Below are 27,437 nucleotides of genomic sequence, written 5' to 3'. Positions count from 1 at the left end.
TTTTAATATCTTTTAGTTACCTTAAACAGTATTTCATGGACATTTCCCATTCATTAATAACTAAACTAAGATAGCACTTTATAGGTGACCATATTCTACAATTTACTTAATAATGCACCAGATTCTATTATGTCATGTACCATAATTTACTGAAAGGTTTTTGAATGTCTGACTTTTTCCAATATTTTGCAATTACAAATAGTGCAGGTTTGGACATATTTTGTGATTTGGTGTCCCTTTATGACTATTCATTTGAGATATATTTTCTAAACTAGGTTTGCTGAGTCAAATGGTTTGCAAAAGGGTAAAGTTTCTCATATATTTTAACAAGTTATTCCACATGAAAAGTCATATCAATGAACCCTCACAGATAGCCCAGCAGTTTATGTAAGTTCTAGCTTCTCCATATCCTCATTAATCCTGGAAAGGGTAATTTGTTTTCATCTTTGAGACTTTGATAAGCATTCATGTCTTAACAAATAATAAGCATCTCATTTTCACTGCGTTTCTTTGATTACTAGTGAGATTTGTAATTCTCTCTCTGCTGAAACACTCCATGCTAGACAACAACACGTCTCCTCAATGTCAAAGAACTTAACTAATGTATCAATTTTCAGAATATTATATCTTTCCATTACCAAGCCTTGAAACTCACCGTATGGGTATTGATCTTCAATTGTGTAGATTTCAAAACCATCCCTGAATAAACTGTAAGTGAGCCAGTGGGCATTTGGAGAATCAGGTGGACTCCAGGAAAGACTGATAGCAGAAGAATTTTGAACTTTTCCTCTGGGTGGAGGTTGCTGGGATGGAGCTAAATTACAATGGAGACAGCATGTATCAGCAAAGGCAATCAATAAGGACACGAGTAAACTTAAGTAAGATATCCAGCAAAGAGGTCTTTCTGATTCAGGATTACTTTATCAAGAAGACATGTGGTTTACCAAGAAATTAATAAACAAAGGGTATACATCATGAGTTCTCTAAAACAAAGCTTTTTATCTATAAACATAAAATACATTTGTAGGTCAATGCAGCTGACATAAATATGGTTGGGGGAAAAAACCACAAAAGTTTACATAGCACTTCTTTTTTGTTGAAGTATAGTTGACTTACAATATTATATTCATTTCAGGTGTATAACATAGTGATTTGATACTTGTAAAGATAATGCACCCTACAGAGTTATTACAGCATTATTAACTATATTCCCTGTGCTGTATGCTACATCCCTGTGACTTATTTATTCTGTAACTGGAAGTTTGTACTTCTTAATCCCCTTTACCTATTTCACCCACTCCCCACCTCCCCTCTGGCAACCATTAGTTTCTTCTCTGTATCCATGAGTTTGTTTCTGTTTTGTTCTATTTGTTCATTTTTTTAGATTCCACATATAAATGAAAACACACAGTATTTCTCTAACTCTCCACCTCTTTCTTTGAATTTTTCTGAGAAACTATCCAAGGATGCATAATATTTATTTTCTACTTAATTAAATTAAAAGTTGATACACATAAATTGTGTTGAAACTTGAAATAAGTCGTGTAATTTTTGGATTTTTTAAAAGGAAGTTTTCCATTCCATTAAGCACAATGTTTCATCTTGCTTCACAGAGCATAGTGTAAAAGAAAGAATAATAGCTGGTGATACAAATAGCTGTGGATGCTAAGGATGTTAAATAGTCTAAATATTAGCAAGAAACAAATTAAATGTACTACGTGAACACCAAGCACCTGTTAGAGTTGCTATGATTGTTTATAACACCTGTTCAAAATGCTGTGATTGTAACATAGAAAACAAACTTATGGTTACCAAAGGGGAAATCAGTGGTAGGGGGAGGGGGGAGAAGGGATAAATTAGGAGTTTGGTATTAAAAGATACACACTACTATACATAAAATAGATAAACAACAAGACCTACTGTTTAGCACAGGGAATTATATTCAATATCTTGTAATAATCTCTAATGAAAAAAAAATCTGAAAAAGAATATATATAAATATATGTATATAACTGAAGCACTTTGCTGTACACCTGATACTAACAAAACACTGTAAATCAACTATACTTCAATTTAAAAAGTGCTGTGATTCAGATGTAGAGAACAAACATATGGACACCAAGGGGGGAAAGCAGAGCGGGGGGGATGAATTGGAAGATTGGGATTGACATATATATACTAATATATACAAAATAGATAACTAATAAGAACCTGCTGTATAGCACAAAAAAATAAAATTAAATTAAAAATGCTGTGATTGTTAGAGATAATATGTTTGCTTCCATCAGGCACATAAGAGCATTCATCTCACTATTTTAGTGATATTTTTTATAGTATAAATATATACTATGAACACATTGTTTCTTATCACTATATTTTTCATAGTCTCCCTATTTTGGAGAATCAGTCTACATTTTTTTTCCCAGAAGATATAAAGGTAAAGGAGAAAAACAATGTCTAACTATATTTTAAGGGCAATCAACCACCAGTTTATTTACCCCCCTCTGGTTTAAGATGCATAACCCTTCATCCATTTAGAGAAGCATAATCTAATCGGACTTTCTCACTGAATAAAATGAGAAAGGCACAGTTTGCTGTGTTAACTTATTTTGTAAACCATTAATCTCTCTGTTGAGAAAAAATTTTAAATCATGAATCGATCATGAATCAATCAATTATCAATATTATTATATGAAATATCTGCAGTCACTAGGTGATAGTCAACGTTTCAGAAGAAAAGAAAGTGCACACTCAAGTGATTTAATAAAGAGCTTAATAAAGAAACTATTTTCCAAAAGAAACTATTTTCAAAAGGGCGGGCAGAATGTAAAGGAATCAAAAGACATGGAGCAGTACTCTGGGGTATGGTAACAGCAGAGCTCTTTTACTACTTATGTCACAGGTCAAGACCAATCCCAGGCTCAATGATTCACTAGAAATTCATTCACTCATCATATAGTCCTACTCATGGGTAAGATTTATTACAGCAAAAGGATACAGAGCACCATCAAAAAAGGGAAAAGGTACATGGGTAAAGTCTGGGGGAAATCAGGCACAAGCTTCGAGTTACAGAGGATGGGCTTAATTTCCCTAGCAACATATAAAAACACATGTGAAATGTTGCCAACCAGAGAAGTTCATTAGAAACTCAGTGCCCAGTGTCTATACTGGGGACTGTTCATGTAGGCAGTCTCTGCCTGGCACACACCAAAATTCCAAACTCCCAGAAAGAAAGCAGGTGTTAAGCATTGTATGGTCAGGCCACTCAAGAGGGCTGTTCTCTTGCTCTCTGTACATCCCCTGTTCAACCAGTGCCTGCTTCACCTACATCCTACTCACAGGACTGACCTTCCTACATACTTGCCCCAGGTCCCAGCTAATGATTGTTCTTACCAGAGGCAGTGAAGGGCGTGGCCCACGGCTGGTTTCCTTGGTAACCGAAGAGCCAGCCAGAGGTAATTCCCCCTATAACTGGCAATCCCTCCCACACCCCAGTGAAGCCTACAGCCATGTCCTGCCTGCCCTCCCTTGCATATGGTGGGGTGTCACTCCAGGACCTTGCTTCAGACATGTAAGCTTCCCCACCCATTAAATCATTCATGTCTCTGTTATTGACTCCAGACTCCTTCTTCGGTCTCAAAACTGGGGAAATGGAGGCCAGTATTTCCTATGGGTTGCAGCCCAACAAGCATAAACCATGTAATCTGTATAAAATTTAAGGGACAGTGAGCCCTTCATAACAATTCTGAGGATGGTGGGAGCCGTCACAAAATCCAAATCCCAGATGCCAGCCAAAGGCCAACTTTGTAAGCAGGTCTCTCTAAAGACAAGCATTCAGGCCTGCTATGTTAACTTTTTCTCACACATTATCCCTAGCTTGAAGGGGCACAGCACTCAGGGACAGAAAGGGATGTGTGAAGAGCATCATCTGACCACTCACTGAAGGACAGAGCCAGCTCAAGGCCACTCTTACACTGAGACAGGGAGCTGCGGATTAAATGTTCTGACTTCCCTTTCTTCCAGCCCTCCTCCAGATGACTAGAAGGTTCCTACTTGTAGCTGAAGCCAACTGAGAGTCAGGGGGCAAGAGAGCCTGCGGACACAGAACATACAGAATCTTGGGGAACAGAGCAGAGTGAGAAGTATGGAGTAGAAATGCGAAGCTATCCTAACACACCAGGCAAAGACTTTCAACTAAGAGGTATTACTAATTCATCAGTACTCATGAATGATATACTCCATTTTAAAGACATGAGATAATCCAACAATAGCATTTTAAGAAAGTATATCAAGAACACTGAATTTGAAATATATAAAATTCCATATCTTATGCATAGGCTTCCTAAAGACAATGTCTCTAAACCTATGGTAGATAATATTGACGTCACATTTTTCAAGAGAAATATTCAACCTAGATACATTCTCACTCTTCCCCTTTATCTTCTTTTTGGAGGGAATTTCATTGTTATGTTAAAATTCTAACTGTCCATATGCCTATTTAGATATAGGACAGTGAGTAATAACAATCTCAAAATGACACATGAAAAGAGAATTATTTCCAAACAGCACCTTATATTTTTGAATTCAATGATTTGCCATATTTTGCTATGGTCACTTTGGTTGGTTGAATACTGACAGTACATTTGATCTTTCAGTGAATTCTAATTTAGGGCTCTAAATCCTGTTATTCTTAGTGGAACTTCAAAGATTCATAAACTGTCTCATTTACAGCACTCTCAAATAGCCTCGTAATCCATGGCAATTTAATGTTTTTTAGTGAATATTAGTGATTACATCTAAAACTCCGCCTGCTCTCAGGAACACAATAGATTTCAGAGTTAGAGCAATCAAAACTGACCATCAAACTATTTTCTAAGATGGCAAAATACTTTTGGGATGATTGAAAGAGAGATAGATGTTTCAGTCCCATGTCAAAGGATGTAGAAAATGATTTGCATTACGTGAAAATTTCCTTGACAAGAAACACAGTCATACACATATATACACACATAAGCTCTTTCAAATGTTTAAAGTTGATTACTTTTTATGACCATCTCTAACCACAATCTTGTCTGACTTCACAGTGTGAATGAATAATGCTTGTTTGACATTTAATGAGAATTTTCAAAGACCTGAAGGTTTAGATAGTTCAATACCACTCTAAGAATAAATATTTTGAAATCCTGGGCATGAGATAACTTGAACCCACTTTTATGTGCTGAAAGTAGGATTCTGAGAAAATGGTCATACACTCATTAATCAAAATTGCCAAGAATTGTCTTTGTATAAGACTCTCTTTTAAGGAAGGAAAGTATAATATTGTGACTACATCCATCAGTTTGGGATTACATCCCAGCTTGGGAACTTTGTAATTGTATGATTGCAGTCAAATTTCAATTGGATGCTCTGACCCTTTTCTTATTTAGAGTAAGAAGATGATAATGTCTACCTTTGAAAGCCAAAGCAACTATTATAAGTGTGTTCTAAAAATTAAAGAAAAATATGATAATTTTGTTTCAACAAAAAGGGAATTTCAACAGAGAAAGAGAATGTATAAAAACACCAAAACCAGAGTTGAACAGTATAATAACTAAAATGGAAACTTCTCTAGAGAGGGCTCAGTGGCAGATTTGAAATGAAAGAAGAATCAGTAAACTTGATATAAAGCAACAGATGGAACTTAAATATACAACAATATGATTTATCTAATCCAAAGAACAGAGAAAAAAATTTAACAAAAGTGAAAACAGCCTCAGAGATCTGTGAGTAAATGTCATATGTACAATGTGTCAACATATGTGTAATGGGAACCACAAAGGAGAGAAAAGACAGAGAAAGGAGAAAAAAATATTCGAAGAAATACTGGCTCAAACTGTCCAGATTCAATGTAAAACACTTATCTCCAATTCCAAAAAGCATAATGAATTCAAGTAGGATACACACAAAGTGATTCAGACCTAGACATAGTGTAGTCAAACTGGTGAAAGAAAAAGACAAACTCTTGAAAGCAGTAACACAGTTGAAGGGAAATACAATTAAAGGTTTACAGAAACAAAGGAGGCCAGAAGGTAGTAGAATGACATATTTAAAGTCCCAAAAGAAAAAAGAATAGTTGGTACCAAGAACTCTATATCTAGAAAAAATTACTCATCAAAAGTAAAAGTTAGGGGCTTCCTGATGGCACAGTGGTTGAGAGTCCGCCTGCCGATGCAGGGGACTCGGGTTCATGCCCCGGTCCGGGAAGATCCCACATGCCGCGGAGCGGGTGGGCCCGTGAGCCATGGCCGCTGAGCCGGCACATCTGGAGCCTGTGCTCCACAACGGGGGAGGCCACAGCAGTGAGAGGCCCACATACCGCAAAAAAAAAAAAAAAAAGGAAAAGTTAAATAAAGGTATTCTCAAATAATTTTTAAAAAATCTAAGAGAATTCATTGTTAGCAGTCTAGCCCTATGAAAACTAGAAATAATGGATATAGACAGAAACACCAAAGCAGTCCATCAGGCTAAAAGGAAATGATAAAGAGAGTAAACTGAATCATGGGAAGGTAGGGAAAACACCAGAAATGGTAAATATGTGGGTAAATTATGTGGATAAATATTAAAGACAGTGTATGTGTGTTCTGTATTCATATTCTGCTTCCTTCTGTCAAATCATTTGAAAAGCCTACTATTGCTTAAAACAATAATTATATTAGTGTAACATACACATATACCCACATGCACACACACACATGCATGCACAATCATAGCACAAAAATGGGGAAGGAAAAGGAGCTACATCAGAGCATAGTTATTATATTTTACTAGAATTAAGTCTGTACAAACCTGAAGTAATCTGTGGCAGACAAAGATATATAGTCTAATTCTTAGAGCAGTCACTAGTAAAATAGCGCTAAAATATAGATTAAAAGTCATCAGAGTATGGTAAACCAATTTTCAACAAGATTGACAATTATCAAGGAAAGAATATTCTTTTAAACAGATACTGGTGGGACAACTGGATAGTCACATTTTTTTTACCTTTTTTTTTTTTTAACATCTTTGTTGGAGTATAATTGCTCTACAATGGTATGTTAGTTTCTGCTTTATAACAAAGTGAATCACTTATGCATATACATATGTTCCCATATCTCTTCCCTCTTGCATCTCCCTCCCTCCCACACTCCCTATCCCACCCCTCTAGGTGGTCACAAACCACTGAGCTGATCTCCCTGTGCTATGCGGCTGCTTCCCACTAGCTAGGATAGTCACATTTAAAAGAATGAACCTGGAGCCTTAACTAGCACCATATATAGAAATTAATTCAAAATGGATCAAAGACCTAAGTGTAAGACCTAAAACTATAAAACTCTTAGCAGCAAACATAAGGGTTTGCTTATCTTCATAACCTTGGATTTGGCAGTGGTTTCATAGATATGACATAAATGCATGAGCAACAAATGAAAAAACAGATAAATTGGACTTCATCAAAATTAAAAACTACTATGCTTCAAATGACACCATCAAGAAAATTTAAAGACAACTTGCAGAATGGGAGAAAACATTTGCAAATCATATAGCTGATAAAGGACTTGTACTTAGAACGTATAAAAAACAATTACAACTCAGTAATAAAGACAAATAACCCACTAAAAATGATAAAACTACTTGAACAGATATTTCTCCAAAGACCATACCCAAAGAGCCAATAAGCACATGAAAAGATGCTTGACATAATTAGTCATCAGGAAAATGCAAATCAAAACCACAGTGAGAGAACACTTCACACCACTACAATGGTTATAATTAAAAAGACAGATAATTAGTGTCGCTGAGGATGTGGAGAAATTGGAACCTTTATACATATTGGTGAGAATGAAAATGAAACAGCTACTTTGGAAAACAGTCTGGCTGTTCCTCAAAAGTTTAAACATAGAGTTAACATGTGGCCCACATTTCCACTTCTAGGTATATCAATCATCACCTTAAATGTGAATGGCCAAAATTCAATAATTAAGAGACAGAAACTGATGGAATAGATAAAAGAACAAGACCCACCAATATGTGATCTATAAGAAACCCAACTTAAATAAAAAGAAAAAGATATGGTAAGAATAAAAGGATGAGAAAAATATACTATGCTAACAAACCAAAAGAAAGCTGGAGTAGCTATATTCATTTCAGACCTCAAAACTGGAAAAATTATCAGGGAAAAAAAGAGGAGCATTACATAATGAAAAAGTGGCCAAAGCTCAAGAATAGAATGCACCTAAAAACAGAACATCAAAATATTTGAAGCAAAACATGATAGAAGTGCAACAAAAAATAGATAAATCCTATTAAAATTGGAGAATTCTACACCACTGTTTCAGTAATTGAGAGATTCAGCAGCCAGAAAATCAGTAAGGATACAGCTGACCTGAAAAACACTGAACCAAACTCATCTAACTGACTTTTATAGAGTATTCCACCTAATACACATTCTTCTCAAGTTCACATGAAACATTCAAGATGGACCACATAATGGACCATAAAATCCACCTTAAAAATATTAAAGTATAAAAATCATTGAAAGTATATTCTCATCCTACAATAGAACTAAACTGGAAATCAATAAAAGAAAAATAAGTTTAAAATCCATAAATATTTGGAGATTAAACAACATGCTTCTAATAACACAGGCACCAAAAAAGAAGTCTCAAGAGAAATTTTTAAATATTTTGAACTAAATGAAAATGAAAATAAAATTTATCAAAATTTGTATGATGCAGCAAAAGCAGTGTTTAGAGGGAAATGTATAGTATATTAAATGCATATATTAAAAGAAATGCATATATAAAAATGTATACAATGGAAAAAAATCTAAAATCAATTATCCAAGATTCATACCTCAGGAAACTAAGAATTTTTAGAAAGACACAAATTATAAAAACAGGCTAAAAATATAAAATCTAACTTGACCTATACTAAGAAATTCAACTAGTAATTTAAAATCCCACAAAGAAAACCCAAGTCCAGGTGTTTCACTGGTGAGTTCTCTCAAACATGTAAGGAAAAAAATGATACAAATCCAATAGAACTCTTTCAAAAAACAGAGGGCGAGGGGCTTCCCTGGTGGCGCAGTGGTTGAGGGTCCGCCTGCCGATGCAGGGGAAACGGGTTCGTGCCCCGGTCCGGGAAGATCCCACATGCCACGGAGCGGCTAGGCCCATGAGCCATTGCTACTGAGCCTGCGCGTCTGGAGCCTGTGCTCGGCAATGGGAGAGGCCACAACAGTGAGAGACCCGCGTACCACAAAAAAAAAAAAAAAAAAAGAGGAGGAATGAGTATTTCCCACCATTTTATTTATCAGGCCAGTATTACCCTGATAGCAAATCTATAGAAACATAATTACAGAACATAAAACTACAGACCAACATCCCCCTTGAACAGACATATAAAAGTATCTTAATAAAATATTAACAAGCCAGAACTATATCTAAAGATTTAAAAAGAATTAGTTACTACAAGTAATTGGCATTTATCTCTGGAATTAAAGATTTATTCTCTGGAAATCAATTAATTTAACATATCATATCAATAAAATAAAGGACAAAAATTATCTGATCATCTCAATAGAAGCACAAAAAGCATTTGACAAAATCCAATACCTACTTATGATTTTAAAACAAAAACAAAAAAACTCTAAACAAAATAGAAATAGAGGGGAACTTTCTTAACCCCATGAAGGGCATCTACATAAAACCTACAGCTAATATTATACTTAGTGGGGAAATGCTGAAGGTTGCCTTTGGGATCAGGAATGAGGCAAAGATGTCTGTTCCCAGTATTTCTATTTGGCATTTAACTGGAGGTTCTATCAAGTCCTCAAAACAAGAAAAAGAAATTAGAAGCATATAAATGGAAAGAAAGTGAAACTGTTGATGTTCATGGACTACATGATCATGTATGTACAAATTTCTAAAGAATTCCCTCCCCCCAAAAAACCTACTAGACATAATAAGTTAATTTAGCAGGGTAACATGATACAACAACAATATTCAAAAATCAATTGCACTTTTCAACAAATGGTGCTGGAACAACTGTCTATCCACATGCAAAAAAATGAATCATGACATAGACCTCACACCCTTCATAAAAATCAACTCAAAATGGATCACAAACCTAAATTAAAATATAAAACTACAAACTCCCAGAAGATAGCAAAGGAGAAAATCTAGATAACCTTGGGTTTGGGGATGACTTTTTAGATATGACACCAATGGAATGATCCAAAAAGAAATAACTCATAAGTTTGACTTCATTAAAATCAAAAATTTCTGCTCTGTGAAAGACACTATTAAAAAAACGAAAAGATAAGCCAGAGACTGGAGAAAATATTCACAAAAGACATATCTGATAAAGGACTGTTATTCAAAATACACAAAGAATTCTTAAAACTCAACAATAAGAAAACAAACAACCTGATTAAAAAATGGGTCAAAGACCTTAACAGATACATCAACAAAGACAATATACAGATGCCAAATAAGCATCTGAAAAGAATTTCCTTATCACATGTCATTAGGGAAATGCAAATTAAAACAATGAGATACCACTATACACCCATTATAACAGCCAAAATCGAGAACATTGACAACACTAAATAATGTTAAGAATGTAGAGCAACAGGAACTCTCATTCACTGCTGGTGGGGATGCAAAATGGTACAGCCACTTTGGAAAACAGTTTGGCACTTTCTTACAAAACTAAACATACTCTTACCATATGATCCAGCAATTGCACTCCTGGGTATTTGCCCAAAGGAGTTGAAAACTTATGTCCACTCAAAAATCTGTAAACAGATGCTTAAAGCAGCTTTATTCATAGCTGTCAAAAGTATGAAACAATCAAAAGTTCTTCAGTAGGTGAATGTACAAATAAAATGTGGTACATCCAGACAATAGATTATTATTCAGCACTAAAAAGAAATGTGCTATCAAGCCATGAAAAGACATGGAGGAATTTAAATGCATATTTCTAGGTGAAAGAAGTCAAACTGAGAAGGCTACATCCTGTATGATTCCAACTAGAAGACATTCTGGAAAAGGCAAAACTATGAAGACAGTAAAAAGATCCGTGGTTTCAGGGTTTGGGTGGGGGAAGAAAGGATGAAAAAGCAGAGCACAGAGGGTTTTTAAAACTGTAAAACTACTCTATGTATGATGCTAAAATGGTGGATACATGTCATTTTATATTGACAAGACCCATAGAATGTATTGAATACAACAAAATTGAACTATACACTTTGTAATCTATGGATTTTGGATGATAATGATATGTCAACGTAGGCTCATCAATTGTAATAAATGCACCACTCTGGTTGATATTTGGGGGAAGCTATGCATGTGAGGGGGCAGAGAAAACATGGGAAATCTCTGTACTTTCCTCTCAATTTTGTTGTGAACCTAAAACTGCTCTCAAAAATAAAGTCCTTTTAAAAAATCAATTGTAGGGCTTCCCTGGTGGCGCAGTGGTTGAGAGTCCGCCTGCCGATGCAGGGGACACGGGTTCGTGCCCCGGTCCGGGAAGATCCCACATGCCGCGGAGCGGCTGGGCCCGTGAGCCATGGCCGCTGAGCCTGCGTGTCCGGAGCCTGTGCTCCGCAACGGGAGAGGCCACAACAGTGAGAAGCCCGTTGTACCGCAAAAAAACAAAAAAAAAAAAAAAAAAAAAAAAAATCAATTGTACTTCAGTATACTAGCAATTAATTTGGTAGTAAAATTAAGAAAATAGTCTCATTCACAGTGTCATTTCATTCACAACAGCATCAAAGAGACAAAAGATGCATTTAATTAAAAATGTACAAGTCCAGAACACTGCAAACTGTATAGCACTGCCAAGAAAAATTAAAGACCTAAATAGACAGAGACATACACTTTCATGTGCTGTAAGACTCAATACTATTAAGATGTCAACTCCACCTAAATTAATCTGTAGATTCAACACAACCTCTACGCAGATCCCAGCATGTCTGTTTGTAGAAATTGACAAGATAACACCAAGGATGTATACAGAAATGTGGAAGAACTAAAATAGTCAAAATAATTTTGAGGAAAATAGTTGGTCCTGATTTCAAGACTAAAGCTACAGTAATCAAAACAGTGTGGCTTTGGTATAAGAATAAACATAAGGATCAATGAACGAGGAGAGAGAACCTTGTATGGTCACTTGACTTTCTTATGTAGTAAAATATATATAAAACATAAAATTTACCATTTTAGCCATTTTTAAAAGTATGTTTTAGTGGCATTAAGTACATTTACAATGTTGTGCAACCATTACCACTATTCATCTCCAAAACTTTTTCATCATCCTAAAGAGAAACTCTGTACCCATTAAACAATAACCTTCCATTCCCCTCCCTCAACCCCTGATAAGACTATTTTACTTTCTATGTATATGAAGTTGCCTATTCTAGGTATCTCATATAAATGGAATTATATAATACTTTTTGCATAACTTATTTTGCTTTGCATAACGTTTTCAAAGTTAAACCATATTATATCAAAATTTCATTCATTTTTATGGATGAATAATATTCAATTGTGTGTATATACCACATTCTCCTTATCCACTTATCTTTTAATGGACACTTAGGTTTTTTCTGCATTTTGGGTATTGTGAATAATGCTGCACCCAACACTGGTGTGCAAATATCTGTTTAAGTTGCTGCTTTCAATTTGGGGTATTTACCTAAGGAGAGAAATTGCTGGATTATACAGTAATTCTGTGTTTAACTTTTTGAGGAACCATCAAACTATTTTCCTCAATGTCTGCACCTGTTTACAGACCCACCAGCAATGCATAAATCCTCCAATTTCTCCACAGCCTCAACACACTTGTTATTTTACATTTTTTGATAAGGGCCATCTAAATGGGTATGAAGTGGTACCTCATTGTGGTTTTAATTTGCTTTCCCTAATAAGTAATGATGTTGAGTACATTTTCATGTTCTTATTGGCCATATGTATATTTTCTTTCAAAAAATGTCTATTCAAGTCCTTTGTCCTTTTTTAAATTAAATTCTTTGACTTTTATTGTTGAGTTGTAGTTCTTTATATATTCTAGATACTAATTCCTTATCAGATGTTGACTTGTATGTATTTTCTCCCATTCTGTGCGTTGTTTTTTCACTCTCTTGATAGTGTACTTTGATGCTGACATTTTTAATTTTGAAGAAGTCAGATTTCTCTCTTTTTTTTATTTTGTTTTCTGTGCCTTTGGTGTTATACCCAAGAAAACCTTACCAAATCCAAAGTCATGAAGCTTTTATCTTGTGTTTTTCATATGACTTTAGCTCCTAAGTTTAGGTCTTTAATCCACTTGGCATTAATTTTTATATATGGTGGAAGGTAAGTGTTCAACTTCATTCTTTTGCATGTGAATACCTGTTTTCCCAGCATCATTTATTCAAAATACTGTCCTTTCCCCATTAAATGGTCTAAACACCCTTGTTTCAATCAACTGACCATATATGTAAGGTTTTATTTATGGGCACTCTATTTCATTGGTCTATACATTTGTCTTTATGCCAGTACCACATTATTTTGATTACTGTAGATTTCTAGTTATTTTTGAAGTCAGGAATTGTAAGTCCTCCACTTGTCTTCTTTTCTAAGATTGTTTTAGCCTTGAGATTCCATTTGAATTTAAGATGAGTTTTCCTATTGCTGCAAAAAATGCCACTGGGATTCTGATATGAATTCCACTGACTCTGCAGACTGCTTCAGTGGTACTGACATCATAACAATATTGAGTCTCCCAATTTATAAATATGGAATGTCTTCCATTAATTTATGTCTTATTTAATTTTTTAGGAGTGTTTTATAGTTTTCAGTGTTCAAGTCTTTCATCTCTTTAGTTAAATTTATTACTAAGAATTTTATTCGTTTTGATGTCAGTGTAAGTAGAATTGCTTTCTTAATTTCCTATTATTTTGGTCATTGCTAGAAACACAAGCGATTTTAGGTGTTGATCTTGTAACATGCAACTTTGCTGAATTTGTTTATTCGTTCTAGTAGCTTTCTTGTGAATTCTTTGGGATTTTCTCTATAAAGGATTGTGTCATCTGCAAATAGAGATAGCTTTACTTCTTTCCAATTTGGATGCCTTTTTCTTGTCTAATTATTCTGGCTAGAACATCTAGTACAATGTTGAAAAACAGACACAAAAGTGGGCATCCTTGTCTTGTGCCTGATGTGAGGAGAAAAGCTTTTAGTATTTCAACAATGAGTATAATGTTAGCCATGGGGTCAGTTGGTTTTTTGCCTAGACACCTGGGCAGCCTAATAGGGAAAGGATAATCATTTCAAAAATATGTTACAGGAACGTTTGAATATCCATGTGTCAAAAAATAAAAATGAAATAAAGAACACAGATGCTTACATCACACCATACACAAAATTAATTCAAAATGTTTTATAGACCTAATGCAAAAGCTAAAAATACAAAACTTTCAGATGATAACATAGGAAAAAATCTTTGCTACATTGGGTCAAGGAAAAATTTCTTAGATAGAATGCAAAAACATATGAGCCAAAAAAATTAACTTTTGTAACTTACACTTCATCAAAATTAATAGCTCTTAGATTTTAAAGCATATCATTAAGAAAATTTTTAAAATAATCCAGTGGGTTGATATATTCAAAGTGCTAAATGAAAAAAAAGAAAGAAAGAAAAAAAAAACCCTGCCAACTGAGAATTCTACACTCAGCAAAACTATTCCTCAAGAGTGAGGGAGAAATTAGACATTCCCAGGTTTAAAAAGCTGAGGGAGTTTGTTACTACTAGACATGCTCTGCAAGAACCACACAAGGGAGTCCTTCAGGATTACCTGAATATATATATATTCATAGCTCATTTGTGTTTAAATCTTCTTGACACTCTACTCACTTTTATGTTCATTCTTGGTTATTTACTTATCTTTTTGTCGTTCACGTTTGTTAGCTCTAATTATCAGAGAGGCTCTTATAGCTTTCCTTAAAATAGTCTTATTGTAGTAAAATATATAAAGCATAAAATTTACCAAATTAACCATTTTAAAATGTGCAGTGTAGTGATATTAAATACTTTTATTAATGTTGTACATCAACAAACTGGATAACCTCGATGAAATGGACAAATTCCTAGAAAGACAAAACTTACCAAGACTAAATCACAAAGAAATAAAGCATCTGAATAGACCTGTATTAGTAAAGAGATTGGATCAGTAATCAATATCTTGCAACAAAGAAAAGCCCTAGACTTGATGAATTAACTGGTGAATTCTATCAAACAAAATAAGAACTAGTACCAATTATTCTCAAATTTTTCCAAAAATTTGAAAAGGAGGGAACACTTCCTAACTCATTTTATGAGGCCAGCATTACCCTGATATAAAAGCTAGACAAAGACATTAGAAGAAAAGAAAACTACAGAACAATATCCCTTATGAACTGATGCAAATATCCTCAACAAAGTACTAGCAAACCAAATTCAGCAACACAATGGAAGGATTATACACCATGAGCAAGGGGGGCTTATTCCTGGATTGCAAAGATGTTTCAACAGACATAAATTGATCAAAGAAATACACCATATTAAGAGGTTGAAGAAAAATGAAACCACATGATCACCCCAAGTGACACAGAGAAACCATATGATAAAATTCAACACCCTTTCAAAATAAAAAAATTAATGAACTGGAAGAAGGCAACTACCTCAAAATAATAAAATCCATGTATGAGAAACCTACAGCAAACATCACACTCAATTGTGGAAGACCGAAAGCTTTTTCTCTAGGATCAGGAACAAGGCAAGGAGTCCTGCTGTCACCATTTCAACCCAACATAGTACTGGAAGTTCTAGCCAGATTTTAGGCATGAAAGAGAAATAAAAGGCAACCAAACTGAAAAGGAAAAAGTAAAATTATCTTTGTTCACAGATAATATGATCTTTTATGTAGAAAACCCTAAAGATTACACACACACAAAATCATTAGAACTAATACATGAATTCAGCAATGTAGCATTATACAAAGTCAACAAACAAAAACTAGTTACATTTCTATATATTAACAATGAACAATCTGGAAAGGAAATTATGAAGACAATTATTTACAATAGCATTGAAAAAGATACTTAGGAATTAAATTAACCAAGGAGGTGAAAGATTTGTACACTGAAAACTATAAAACTTTGCTCAAAGAAATAAAGGTGACATAAATAAATGGAAACACATCCCCTGTTCATGGACTAGAAGATTTAATATTGTTAAATGTCAATACTACCCAAAGAAATCTACAGATTTAATGGAATCCTTGTCAAAATTTCAATGACTTTTTTTTGTAGACCTAGGAAATTTACCCTAAAATTCATATGTAATCTTAAAGGACCCCAAAATAGCCAAAGCAATCTTGAAAAAGAACAAAGCTGGAAGACATACACCTTCTGATTTCAAAACATACTACAAAGCTACAGTAGCTTTGTGGTCCTGGCATAAAGACAGACATATAAACCAATGGAATAGACTAGAGAGTCCAGAAATAAACACTCACAAATATGGTCAAATGATTTTCAACAAGGAAGCCAAGACCATTCACTAGGTGAAGTAGAGTCTTTTCAACAAACAGTGCTTGGAAGACTGGATATTCACATGCAAAAGAGTGAAGTTGACCCTTATCTAACACCATTTACAAAAATTAACTCAAAATAGATAAAAAATCTAAATGTAAGACCTAAAACTATAAAATTCTTAGGAAAAAACTCAGGGCAAAACTTCATGACATTGGGTTTGGCAATGATTTCTTGCATATGATATCAAAAGCACAAGTAACAAGAGAAAAAATAGACAAATTGGACTTCATCAAAAATTTATATATTTGTTCACCAAAGACACTATCAACAGATTAAACAGGTGACCCATAGAATTAAAGAAAATCTTTGCAAATCATATACCTGGTAAGGAATAAATATCCAGAATACATATGGAATTCCTAAAACTCAACAACAAAAAAATTCAATTAAAAAATGGGAGGGCTTCCCTGGTGGTGCAGTGGTTGAGAGTCCGCCTGCCGATGCAGGGGACGCGGGTTTGTGCCCCGGTCCAGGAAGATCCCACATGCCGCGGAGTGGCTGGGCCCGTGAGCTATGGCCGCTGAGCCTGCACGTCCGGAGCCTGTGCTCCGCAACGGGAGAGGCCACAACAGTGAGAGGTCCGGGTACCGCAAAAAAAAAAAAAAAAAAGGGAAAATGACTTGAATAGATATTTCTCCAAAGAAGATATACAAATAACCAATAAGCACATGAAAAGATGATCAATATCACTACTCACTGGGAAAATGCACATCAAAACTACAATGAGATACCATGTTACACACATTAGGAGGGCTACTATAAATAAACAGAAAAAAATAATGTTGGCAATGGTAACGAAAACAGAACCCTTGTGCACTGCTGGTGAGAATGTAAAATGGTAAAGCTGCTGTAGAGAATAGTATGGCAGTTCCTCAAAAAAATAAAAATAGAATTACCATAAGATCCAGCAATTCCACTTCTGAGTATATACCCAATAGACTTGAAAGCAGAATCTTGAAGAGATCTTGGTACACCCACATTCATAGCAGCATTATTCACAAAAGCTAAAGCATGGAAGCAACCTACGTGTCTCGACAGATGAATGGATAAGCAAAAGGTGGTATATACATGTAATGGGATATGGCTCAGCTTTAAAAAGAAGGAAATTCTGACATATGCTAAAATATGGATAAACCTGGAGGACATATGCTAAGCGAAATAAGCCCGTAACAAAAAGGCAAATACTTTATGATTTTCCTTATATGAGGTACCTTAGACTGTTAAAAATCATAGAGACAGAAAGTAAAATTATGGTTGCCAGGAGATAGGGGAAAATGTGGGGAAGGGGAATTATTGCTTAATGGGTATAGAGTTTCAGGTTCACAAGAAGAAGAGAGTTACGGAGATGGATGGTAGTGATGGCTGCACAGCATTATGAAAGTATTTAATATCACTGAACTGAACTGTACATTTAAAAGTGGTTCATATGGTAAATTTTACTATTTCACCACAGTAAAAATATTTTTAAAGGAGAGATATGAGATCCTGTCTGAACAGTAGAGATAAAAAATGTGAATGATAAAAAGATGGATAAATAACCAAGGATAAACATAAAAGTGATTTGATTATCAAAAAGGTTTAAGCACAGATGAGCTATGAATATATATATACAGTTTACTTGTTTGTTTAAGTTCAGAAGCAGAAGTTTAGGGCAAAGTAGAATGTCATTCAGTAGGAAAGCCTGCAGAAAGCAGAACTCTATAATACACGTTCTGTTTCTCTCTCTCCACATCAAAGAGAATGACTATCATTTTAGAAGCATAAAATAATTATTCATAGGAAAGAACTAAATCACGGAATAAGGCAGCATATTATGAGAGAAGGTCTAACTACTTTATTTTAATTCAATTCCCCTGCACTTTGGAAATTATATCCTAGGATTCCCGCCTCCACTCCCTGTCCCCCCCTCAAAAAAAAGAAAAAGAAATAAAACAACCAATCACAGATGGTAGTGCTAAACTTTTTTCAGTGGCTAAGGAAGTAGAAAAGATAATAACTATAATCTCATGGTTCCCAAACTGTACAGAAGGGCACCATGAAACATGATACCTTTCAAGGAAAACACATGCTTGACATCAGCAGGACACAAAGAAAAATATGTGCCCGAGGTAGTTCACAGTTTCAACAATAGATAGCACTACAGTTCCTTTCAATAGCGTTCTACCTTTGTGAAGCTGGTTGTTCTAGCTGTTGCTGGGATTAAAAAGCAAGGACCATGTGAAAACCAAGGTGGAACAGGACAGAAAGAAGCTCTCTTCACATTCATCCCACAATTGGCACTTTCTTGGCGCCTCGCATTCACTTCCTTCTATTCTCATTGTGTCCATCAGTCTTGCTGACTGTGTTTTGAGCTCCTCTAAAGGCAGGAATCCTGTCTAATTTTTAAGATGAATTACCTCTGTTGATGTTAAGCTTCTGACTTTGTTTTGCAAACGTGGTGAAACCCCAACCTAAAACAACAGCAGCAAAACCACCACCACAAGTAGCTGGAGGAATGTGTTCAATACTGAGGATCACAAGTTTAAAGAGACAGAAAGTCAAAAGGAACATATCCAGAAAAGAATAATTATAAACATGCAAGGTTTTTTAACTATTAAGAATGGAAAGCAGTGGGACAGACCAAAAATATTTAGCCCAGAGAAGAAAAATCTTAACATAAAAGTGAACATCTACCACTACTAAGAAATGTAGGCCACGTTTCCAGTGACCAGACCATCCACTTTTGCCTGAGGTGTAATCCCTAGACTGTGTCTCAGGTGCAAGAACAGGTAGCAAAAAATGGAGCAGAAGCCAATATTTTCATACAGCATTAGTGGCAGAACCCATCAAAAAATCTCTAAGATTCCATATGTGGTATGTAAAGCTGTTACAATTCTATCATAAACGATGATCTACAACTGACATCCAAAGAAATATGCTGGAATTTCTGTTGCACCCAAATCAATCAACTATATAGCTAATCAGTGAACAACAAATATTAATTAAATGTTCAATGAATCCAGATTGGTGTTTAGACTGTATTTATACACAAAGGCAATTGTGATAGTCCTTTCCCAAGAGTAGCATAAGTACCTACAATTTTACTTTTCCTAAAATCCAGAGAGACCAGTGAAACACAGGATACTGAAGATAAAACACACAGGTACAAAAGCTGAATATGTCCTGTTAATCATTAGCTACATCTTGCTTACCACTACTTCCAAAACTAGTACAGTTGCTGTGGACCCCAAGATTTTATTACTTCTCTCTCTTCCTTAAATATAGATAGCACTGCTCCAGGCATGCTTACTTATGATGATTTGTCCAGACTTGTGGCATTTCCTAACATTGTGACTCATGACAATCTCAGGACACCTCAAGGAGGAAACATATGGTACAATATATTATAGAGGGCTCCTTACCACATGCTCTTAGCAGGCATTTCTTGGGAATTCTAGAAAAGGTAAGGATAGATGATCTTGAAGTAAATACGAAGAAATCAATATGCTATGAAATTGTAGGGCTGCAGGTGACCTTGAGAAGTCAATTCAAGGCCCTGGAGAATAGTGTTGAGAAGTCAAAAGACACTATGATGTAACCTTTGGCTTCCAAGAGTTAAAAATGTGAGAGGTGTTGAAAAAACTAATGCAACTTAAAGTAGAAAGACAGGAATATCAAATACAGGAGTAATATGTGGTGATAAATAATGATAATAACTGCTACAATATCAATAAGCAACTAATAGTAGCATAGTGTCCATATATGGTGGGGAGGTGGAAGGACATAAATCCCACAATAATCTTCCATTTGTTATAGAAATTACCTGGAAATATTTTTATGTGGTGAGGCGACCATTCATTTTGTTTTAACCAATGTTGTCCTAAATTTTACACTGAAAAGTCCCACATTCTGGGAAAACCCTTAGTCTGGGGTAAACCAGGACTTTCATCACCTTGTTAGTGATACCACTGCAACCAACTATTGTAAATTTCCCACTACTAAGATAATCGTATAACCAGGTTCAATGATCCAGTCAAGGGAAAGAACCCAAATTTCATTTAGTGTAATTTTTTTTTTCCATTTCTCACTTAAATTCTCCACACTGTACCTAAGCCTTTCTGATGAGTTCTCGGTGGAGAGAGAAATTAAGGAGACAGTGCCCTGCATGATGTTGCCTCCTATACCAGTACTGGGCCAGAGTTCACTTACTTTTGCTGCAGCCCAATGGATTGTTGATATCCAAATGGCTTGCACTGGGAACACAAGTATCACACTTCAAGCCAGTGACAAATCGTTTACAGAAACACTGGCCAGTGACTGAGTGACAGGTTTCATTCAAGGCTCCTGAGAGATGACAACTGCAAGGCTGACATCTGAAAAGACAAATAAACCATCAAAGAGAATGACGTTTCGATTAGTAATTCACAGTATAAGTTACATCTATCAATAACATTGTGGAATAAAATAGTCTGTTTTAGCCAGTATATTGAAAAGGATTCCTCAGCTAAAAAACACAAAATACAACAAAACAAAAAAAACACCTTTATCAAAATGCCACTCACAATAAAATCTCTATGAAGCCATCTCTTTGTACATTAATTAATGCCAAGAAAGTGTTATATTGCTTTTTTATATGCCATGATACATCTTATGGTTTATTTTCCATACTAGTTGCTCAATTAAGAACACTGTAAACTTTCTATCCTCACAAAAGCAGTTCTCCTGACAGCTAAAAATTAAGATGAGATACCCATAAAATTATCTCTTCAAGTATCTTTTAAGTTGTGAAATACAAAACTACAATAATGATAATTATTGCTCCCTCTAAAATTCTTGTAATCCTATAGTTTTATAAAGAGTAAAAATTATATAGTTTTCTAAAGACTACCTTTTGCTAAGGAAACAGTTTGAGGAAGATATGTTCAAATACTGTTGATGTTTTTTTATAAGTAGGATCTTTTTTAAATTTATTTATATTTATTTATTTATTTATTTATTTTTTCCGGTACGCGGGCCTCTCACTGCTGTGGCTTCTCCCGTTGCGGAGCACAGGCTCCAGACGCGCAGGTTCAGCAGCCATGGCTCACGGGCCCAGCCACTCTGCGGCATGTGGGATCTTCCCAGACCGGGGCACAAACCCGTGTCCCCTGCATCGGCAGGCGGACTCTCAACCACTGCGCCACCAGGGAAGCCCACTGTTGATGTTTTAATATATGTTATGTTTCACTTTTTATTTTATGCACTAAACTTATTCACCCAAAATAATTAAAGAATAAAGCATTATTCTGATCTATGAAAAGATACTATTGATATAAATATAATGAAAGAACTTCATTTTGACTTAGATTTCCTGGACCCAAAGTTGACTGTAAAAATCACTGTTTTGGCATTTTGCCATGGTAGAAACTAAAACCTGTTTCCTCAGAGTGAATTATTCAAACACTCACTCCATGTCAATGTCACAGATTAGGATAAGCAATTTGGGCACCATGAAGCCTTAGAGAAGCAAAACAGCACAGGTAAGAAGACTACCACCTTTAAACAGAGACTTTCCATAGGATACGTTTAAAACAAAAGTATGGCTTCCCCTATATTTTCTAATAAAGATGCTGGATGGATAGAGTTACTTCATCTCACTGCAACTTTGATGGTGTGATCTCCTGGGTAATCATTCAAGACCCTTTAAAAAGCCGATAAAAGCTAAGGCTGCTAAATAAGCTGCAAATTTGTTTTATGGACTAATATCACCTTGGGAATAAATAAAGTACAGTTTGTCTTGAAACCCACTATACTGTAGTTTGCCCTTTTTATGTCATGATAAAAGGACATGTTTCCCTCCAAACAACTATACTGTATCCTTTATGTATAGACACTGCAGCAGGACTCCATCTCAAATAGATATTTTGTTTAGGTGTTTAAGTATTATATCTGAAGAAAATTATGCATGGAAATTAAAATGGAATTACAGAAGCAACAAAATCTTTAATTTGCTCCTAACTTCATTATATGCTATTACTTAGAGTATATTGTTCGTCGGCTTTTAATGTAATATTGGTAAGCATAAGCAATGATACAAGCTTCTCTCAATGCATATGTATATATCACTGCACCACTCATGAATAAGTGTCTCTCAAGTACTTCAGCTTTTATTACCATTCACTCATGAGACAATCACATTTATTTTACATACAGTACATTTAGAGTAATAGTTTCCAGTGTATAACATAATTCCTTTCCTTGATGGAGATCTATTTTCTTCATGTTAACTGCTACGTGTTTAACTCCAAGTCAGCTCTGTCAATATACATGGGGTATTAAGTTCCAAATCCAAACGGAATAAATAAACCAGTTCTTAGGAAAGCATGCAGTGTTTTGAGTAACTAAATGGGACTCTTCCTGATTTCATAGTCTTTTTATCCCAGCCATTGTTACATGCAACTTCTCTGACTTCTTATAATGGCTTGACTTTAGTAAGAGAGATTTTTACCTGGATGAAGTTCATAGGAGACTTTTCTAAATAGTATAGTTTGTTTCTAGCCTAAAGGACGCTGGGGATAATCTTGTAATTAAGGTTTAAGTAAAATGATTCCTGTAAATTTCTCAGCCATTCGCGAACCCGTGTCCCCTGCATAGGCAGGCGGACTCTCAACCACTGCGCCACCAGGAAAGCCCTCAAATATAATTTTAAACATTTCCAAGACTCTTTAGCAGATAAGCTACAAGTTTGATGTCATTTTATAAGTTATCCTTCCTCAAGAGCATCTCCTAAATGAAGTACATTTCACATTTATTAAAACAAAATTATACATAATGAAGGAAAAGACATTTTAAGCTTAGAAAGAGAAACACCAAACTAAGATGAATTGTGATATTGATTTTGTGAAGATAAATGGTTTTTGTAATATTAATATAAAGAAACCTTTATTACACTGACTCTCCTGGTACAGCTAGGGCTTCTCCCGCAATCTGTTTAAAATCTTCATTTTTCTTCCTTATGGGAAAACCTCACTTGCTAAATGGATTTCATAAAGAGTAATCTGTCAAGATTTATATAGATAAACAATTTGTGATGTTTATTGACCAGTTCATTATGGTTACCATTACAGCTCTGTTTGGGCCCTTACATAACTTAGTGTTTACTGGACAGACTGGGAAAGAAGTTAATTAGCTTCTGTCTCTTAAATCACAAATCTCATATATTTTCCTTTCCAGAGAGCTTCTTCCAGTTGTGCAAACAGTAAGAGAAAGAATTATCCTACTTATTACTATTGCGGAAACATCACTATGAATGAAGGGAATGAGTTTCAATCGTGCATCTCATTGTCAGAAACTTCATCATGTGAGGAAGAGCCACCACATTAGGAGGCCCACGGATACGGTCCAGGCTATAGATAACTTGACTGACGTTTCTCTTTGGACACCTCTCTTCTGTCTGGAGCCTCAACTCATAGGTAACATCAAATTGAGTTAAAGATATTGACCGACATAGATAACATTCACTGAGGGCTAATTATGTCCCAGGACTGGACTAGGCACTGAGCACATAAAGATGAACAAGATAGAACTGTCCCTGTCTTCAAGGAGCCCTCAGTCTAGTGAGAAATGAAAGAATGGAAAGAGCATTAATAAAGATGTGTACAGACTCTTTGGGACACAGAAAAGCGCCAACTACCTACTCTGGTGGAAAAGGATGGGGATAGGGAGAGGAGTAGTAAGAAGGAATCCTGGAAGAGGATGTTTGGACTTCACATTAAAAGATGAATAGAAGGGCTTCCCTGGTGGCGCAGTGGTTGAGAGTCCGCCTGCCGATGCAGGGGACACGGGTTCGTGCCCTGGTCCGGGAAGATCCCACATGCCGCGGAGCAGCTGGGCCCGTGAGCCATGGCCACTGAGCCTGCGCGTCCGGAGCCTGTGCTCCGCAACGGGAGAGGCCACAACAGTGAGAGGCCCGCGTAACGCAAAAAAAAAAAAAAAAGATGAATAGGAATAAGCCAAGCCTACTAGGGAGGGGAGAAAAGAGAGAGAGAAGACACAGCAGGAGAGGGTGTGAAATGTTAAGCAATTCAAAAATTTTGGAGATAAATTCCAAACAGGAAGGTGGTGACAGATAAAGCTGGACAGGTAAGCAGAGGTAAGGTATTGCTAGATTCGGTGCAATGATGACAGTGGGAAGGAGCAGGATAGATTTAAGAAATGTTTAGTATGTAAAGTCAGTAGGATGGGGTGGACAAGTTGAAAAGAGACGTGAAGAAGGAAATAAGGGAGTGGGGTTACTCCCGGTTTTCTAATTTGCTGATGGGTGGATGATGGGGTCACCATTTAACATAAAGAACGCAGGAGGAAGAGACCTCCAATTGCTGAGGGGCTTTAGTCAAGGATTCTTAAGAATCATTAAGAATAGAAGAGGGGGCTTCCCTGGTGGCGCAGTGGTTGAGAGTCCACCTGCTGATGCAGGGGACACAGGCTCGTGCCCCGGTCCAGGAAGATCCCACATGCCGCGGAGTGGCTGGGCCTGTGAGCCATGGCCGCTGAGCCTGCGCGTCCGGAGCCTGTGCTCTGCAACGGGAGAGGCCACAGCAGTGAGAGGCCTGTGTACCACAAAAAAAAGAAAAAAAAAAAAAAAAAAAAGAAGAGAAGAGAAAGAGGCTTCAAGGCAAATTGGAGAAATTGGACAAAGAGTTTTCTTCCATCAGTCCCTAGCACAAAGACTAGCAACCAGTAAGTGTTCGATACATATTGTTGAATAAATGAATGAATAAAGCACTAGAAAAGCTTTAGACTTAGGACACCACAGATAAATCTAAATGTGACACATAGCTTTAATAACAATTTAACTCTTTTGAGCCCTTTCTGATTGGCATAGTTGTCCCCTTGGCTAACCTCTCCCCAAGGAAGGGACCACTGTTTAAGGGCTGGCCTTCTATTCTGACTCCCTAAGGCCAGAAGAGTTCTTGGTTCAGTCCTTTTGTGCAGGATCCCATGAGTGCCCTCCAGGGGAGTTTGGTTTTCCCCTGGTTAAGATTCTATTCCATCTCTGCAGTGGACGTGTGGTCTCACTGAGGTTCCCAGTTTCCCTTTCTTCACAGCCAACTAGTAACACCAGATTCTCTTAGAACCGACGTCCAGAATTATAAGAGAGGGATTTGGGGCTTGGAGATCCTCTGTGTGTGAGCTGAAAGCCGTATCACATGGCTTACTGGAGAGGAAGTGAGGGGTGTGTCTCATCAAGGAGGGAGGAGTCTGCAGTGCTCAGCCCACCCCCCACCCCCCCAGTGAAGCCTTCCTACAAGTAAAGGGACTCATAAGAACTGGACCTGGGCAGTGACTCCCTTGCATCCAGACAACAGTGCCATCCGAGTCCAGGGTGGGGACATTCCTGTCATCTGAAGAAGAGCTTGCTAAGCACAGTCCTCCTGTATTTGGGCCTCTGCCACTTTCTCCTTTGTTGGCACTCCACCTAATCCCAGGGAATGTAGGCCACGTCCAACATGCTAGTCACCAAGACCAGACATTTAAAAGGAAAAGAAATCCCAGAAGACTCACTATATTAACAATAACACACGTTTATGTCTAGAAGCTCTAATGTTCCTTTCCTTAACCTCCTCATTATATGAACATGATAACTTTGGGGTCTGAAAGCAGAGTCAAATTATTAAAGTGCTCTCAGGGAGAAGCAAGTACACTGATCCTGTGACCCCAGAAGGCAGAAGTAAGATCGGTCAAGAAAGTCACAGGAATGAAATTTTTGCTTAATATGAAGAACAAGGTTAAAGTTGTTTGAAATAAAGATGAGCTGTTTCAGAGACAATAAGCTCTTTTTTAGTCCCATGTTTTCAGCAGAAGCTGAATGATCAGTTATCCTTAAAGGTGATTTATGTAGAGAAATGTATAGGGTACAGTTTAACCAAAGTTACTTTTAAGCTCCTTTCCAAATCTATAGTTATGATTCTACAATGCTTGGTGGAATTAAGTAACTTGCTCAGGGGTCACTGACTCTTGGTTACAGACTCAGCAATCTTTATCTAAAAGGACCAGACTAAATATTTTAGGCTTTGTGGCCAAATGACCTCTGGGGCAACTCAACTCTGCTGTAGTAGTGTGCAAGCAGCCATAGACAATATGTGAAGATTGAGTATTACTGCGCTCCAATAAAATTTTATTTCCATAAACAGGTGGCAGGCCAGGTCTGGTCCACAGGCCACAGTTTGCTGAACCCTGGTGTAGTAGGTTGAATTATTACCCCCCAACAATGTCAAAGTTCCAATCTCCAGAACTTGTGAATATGCTACCGTACTTGGCAAAGGAACTTTGCAGATTTGAGATGAAGAGATTACCCTGTATTATCTGAGTATCTAATATAATCACAAGAGTCCTTATAGGAGACAGACAAGAAGGTGAGAGTCAGAGAGAGAAGATGTAAGAACATAAGCAGAGATCAGAGAAGACAGAAAACATTACTGTGCTGGCTTTGAAGGTGAAGAAAGGAGCCATGAGCTAAGGAATGTGGGTGGCGTCTAGAACTGGGAAAAGCAAGGAAGTGGGTCTTCTCCTGCTGTCCAAGATAAACATAGGCCTGCTGACACCTTGACTTTAGCCCAATGAAACTAACTTAGGAATTTTGGCTTCCATAGCTATAAGATAATAAATTCATGTTGTTTTATGCCATTAAGTTTGTAGTAAATAATTATCATAGCAGGAATACAACACGAATAGGTCTGGTCTAGTAGAACAGCCATAATTGGAACCTAAACACCTTGATGCCAACACTGTTATTCCTATTATATCACATTGAATAAATGCTACTAGTTTATAAAAACTGACATT

General features: G+C 36.3%; 1 protein-coding gene across 2 annotated transcripts in view; it reads right to left on the bottom strand.

Annotated features, from left to right (window-relative positions):
- The window catches only part of USH2A (usherin), a gene marked incomplete at both ends in the record, with an annotated part of 756,807 nt that overhangs the window by 561,529 nt on the left and 167,841 nt on the right, over nt 1-27,437 (bottom strand). For both annotated transcript variants that reach the window (XM_079697601.1, XM_079697602.1), the window contains 2 exons: nt 656-814; nt 20,823-20,986. In XM_079697601.1, the coding sequence (XP_079553727.1) occupies nt 656-814; nt 20,823-20,986 (323 nt within the window). The remainder of the gene's footprint in view (nt 1-655; nt 815-20,822; nt 20,987-27,437) is intronic.

The sequence above is a fragment of the Hyperoodon ampullatus genome (genome assembly GCF_949752795.1).
Source record: "Hyperoodon ampullatus genome assembly, chromosome: 2".
Taxonomy (NCBI): Eukaryota; Metazoa; Chordata; class Mammalia; order Artiodactyla; family Ziphiidae; genus Hyperoodon; species Hyperoodon ampullatus.
This window is presented reverse-complemented; position numbering and strand designations above follow the sequence as displayed.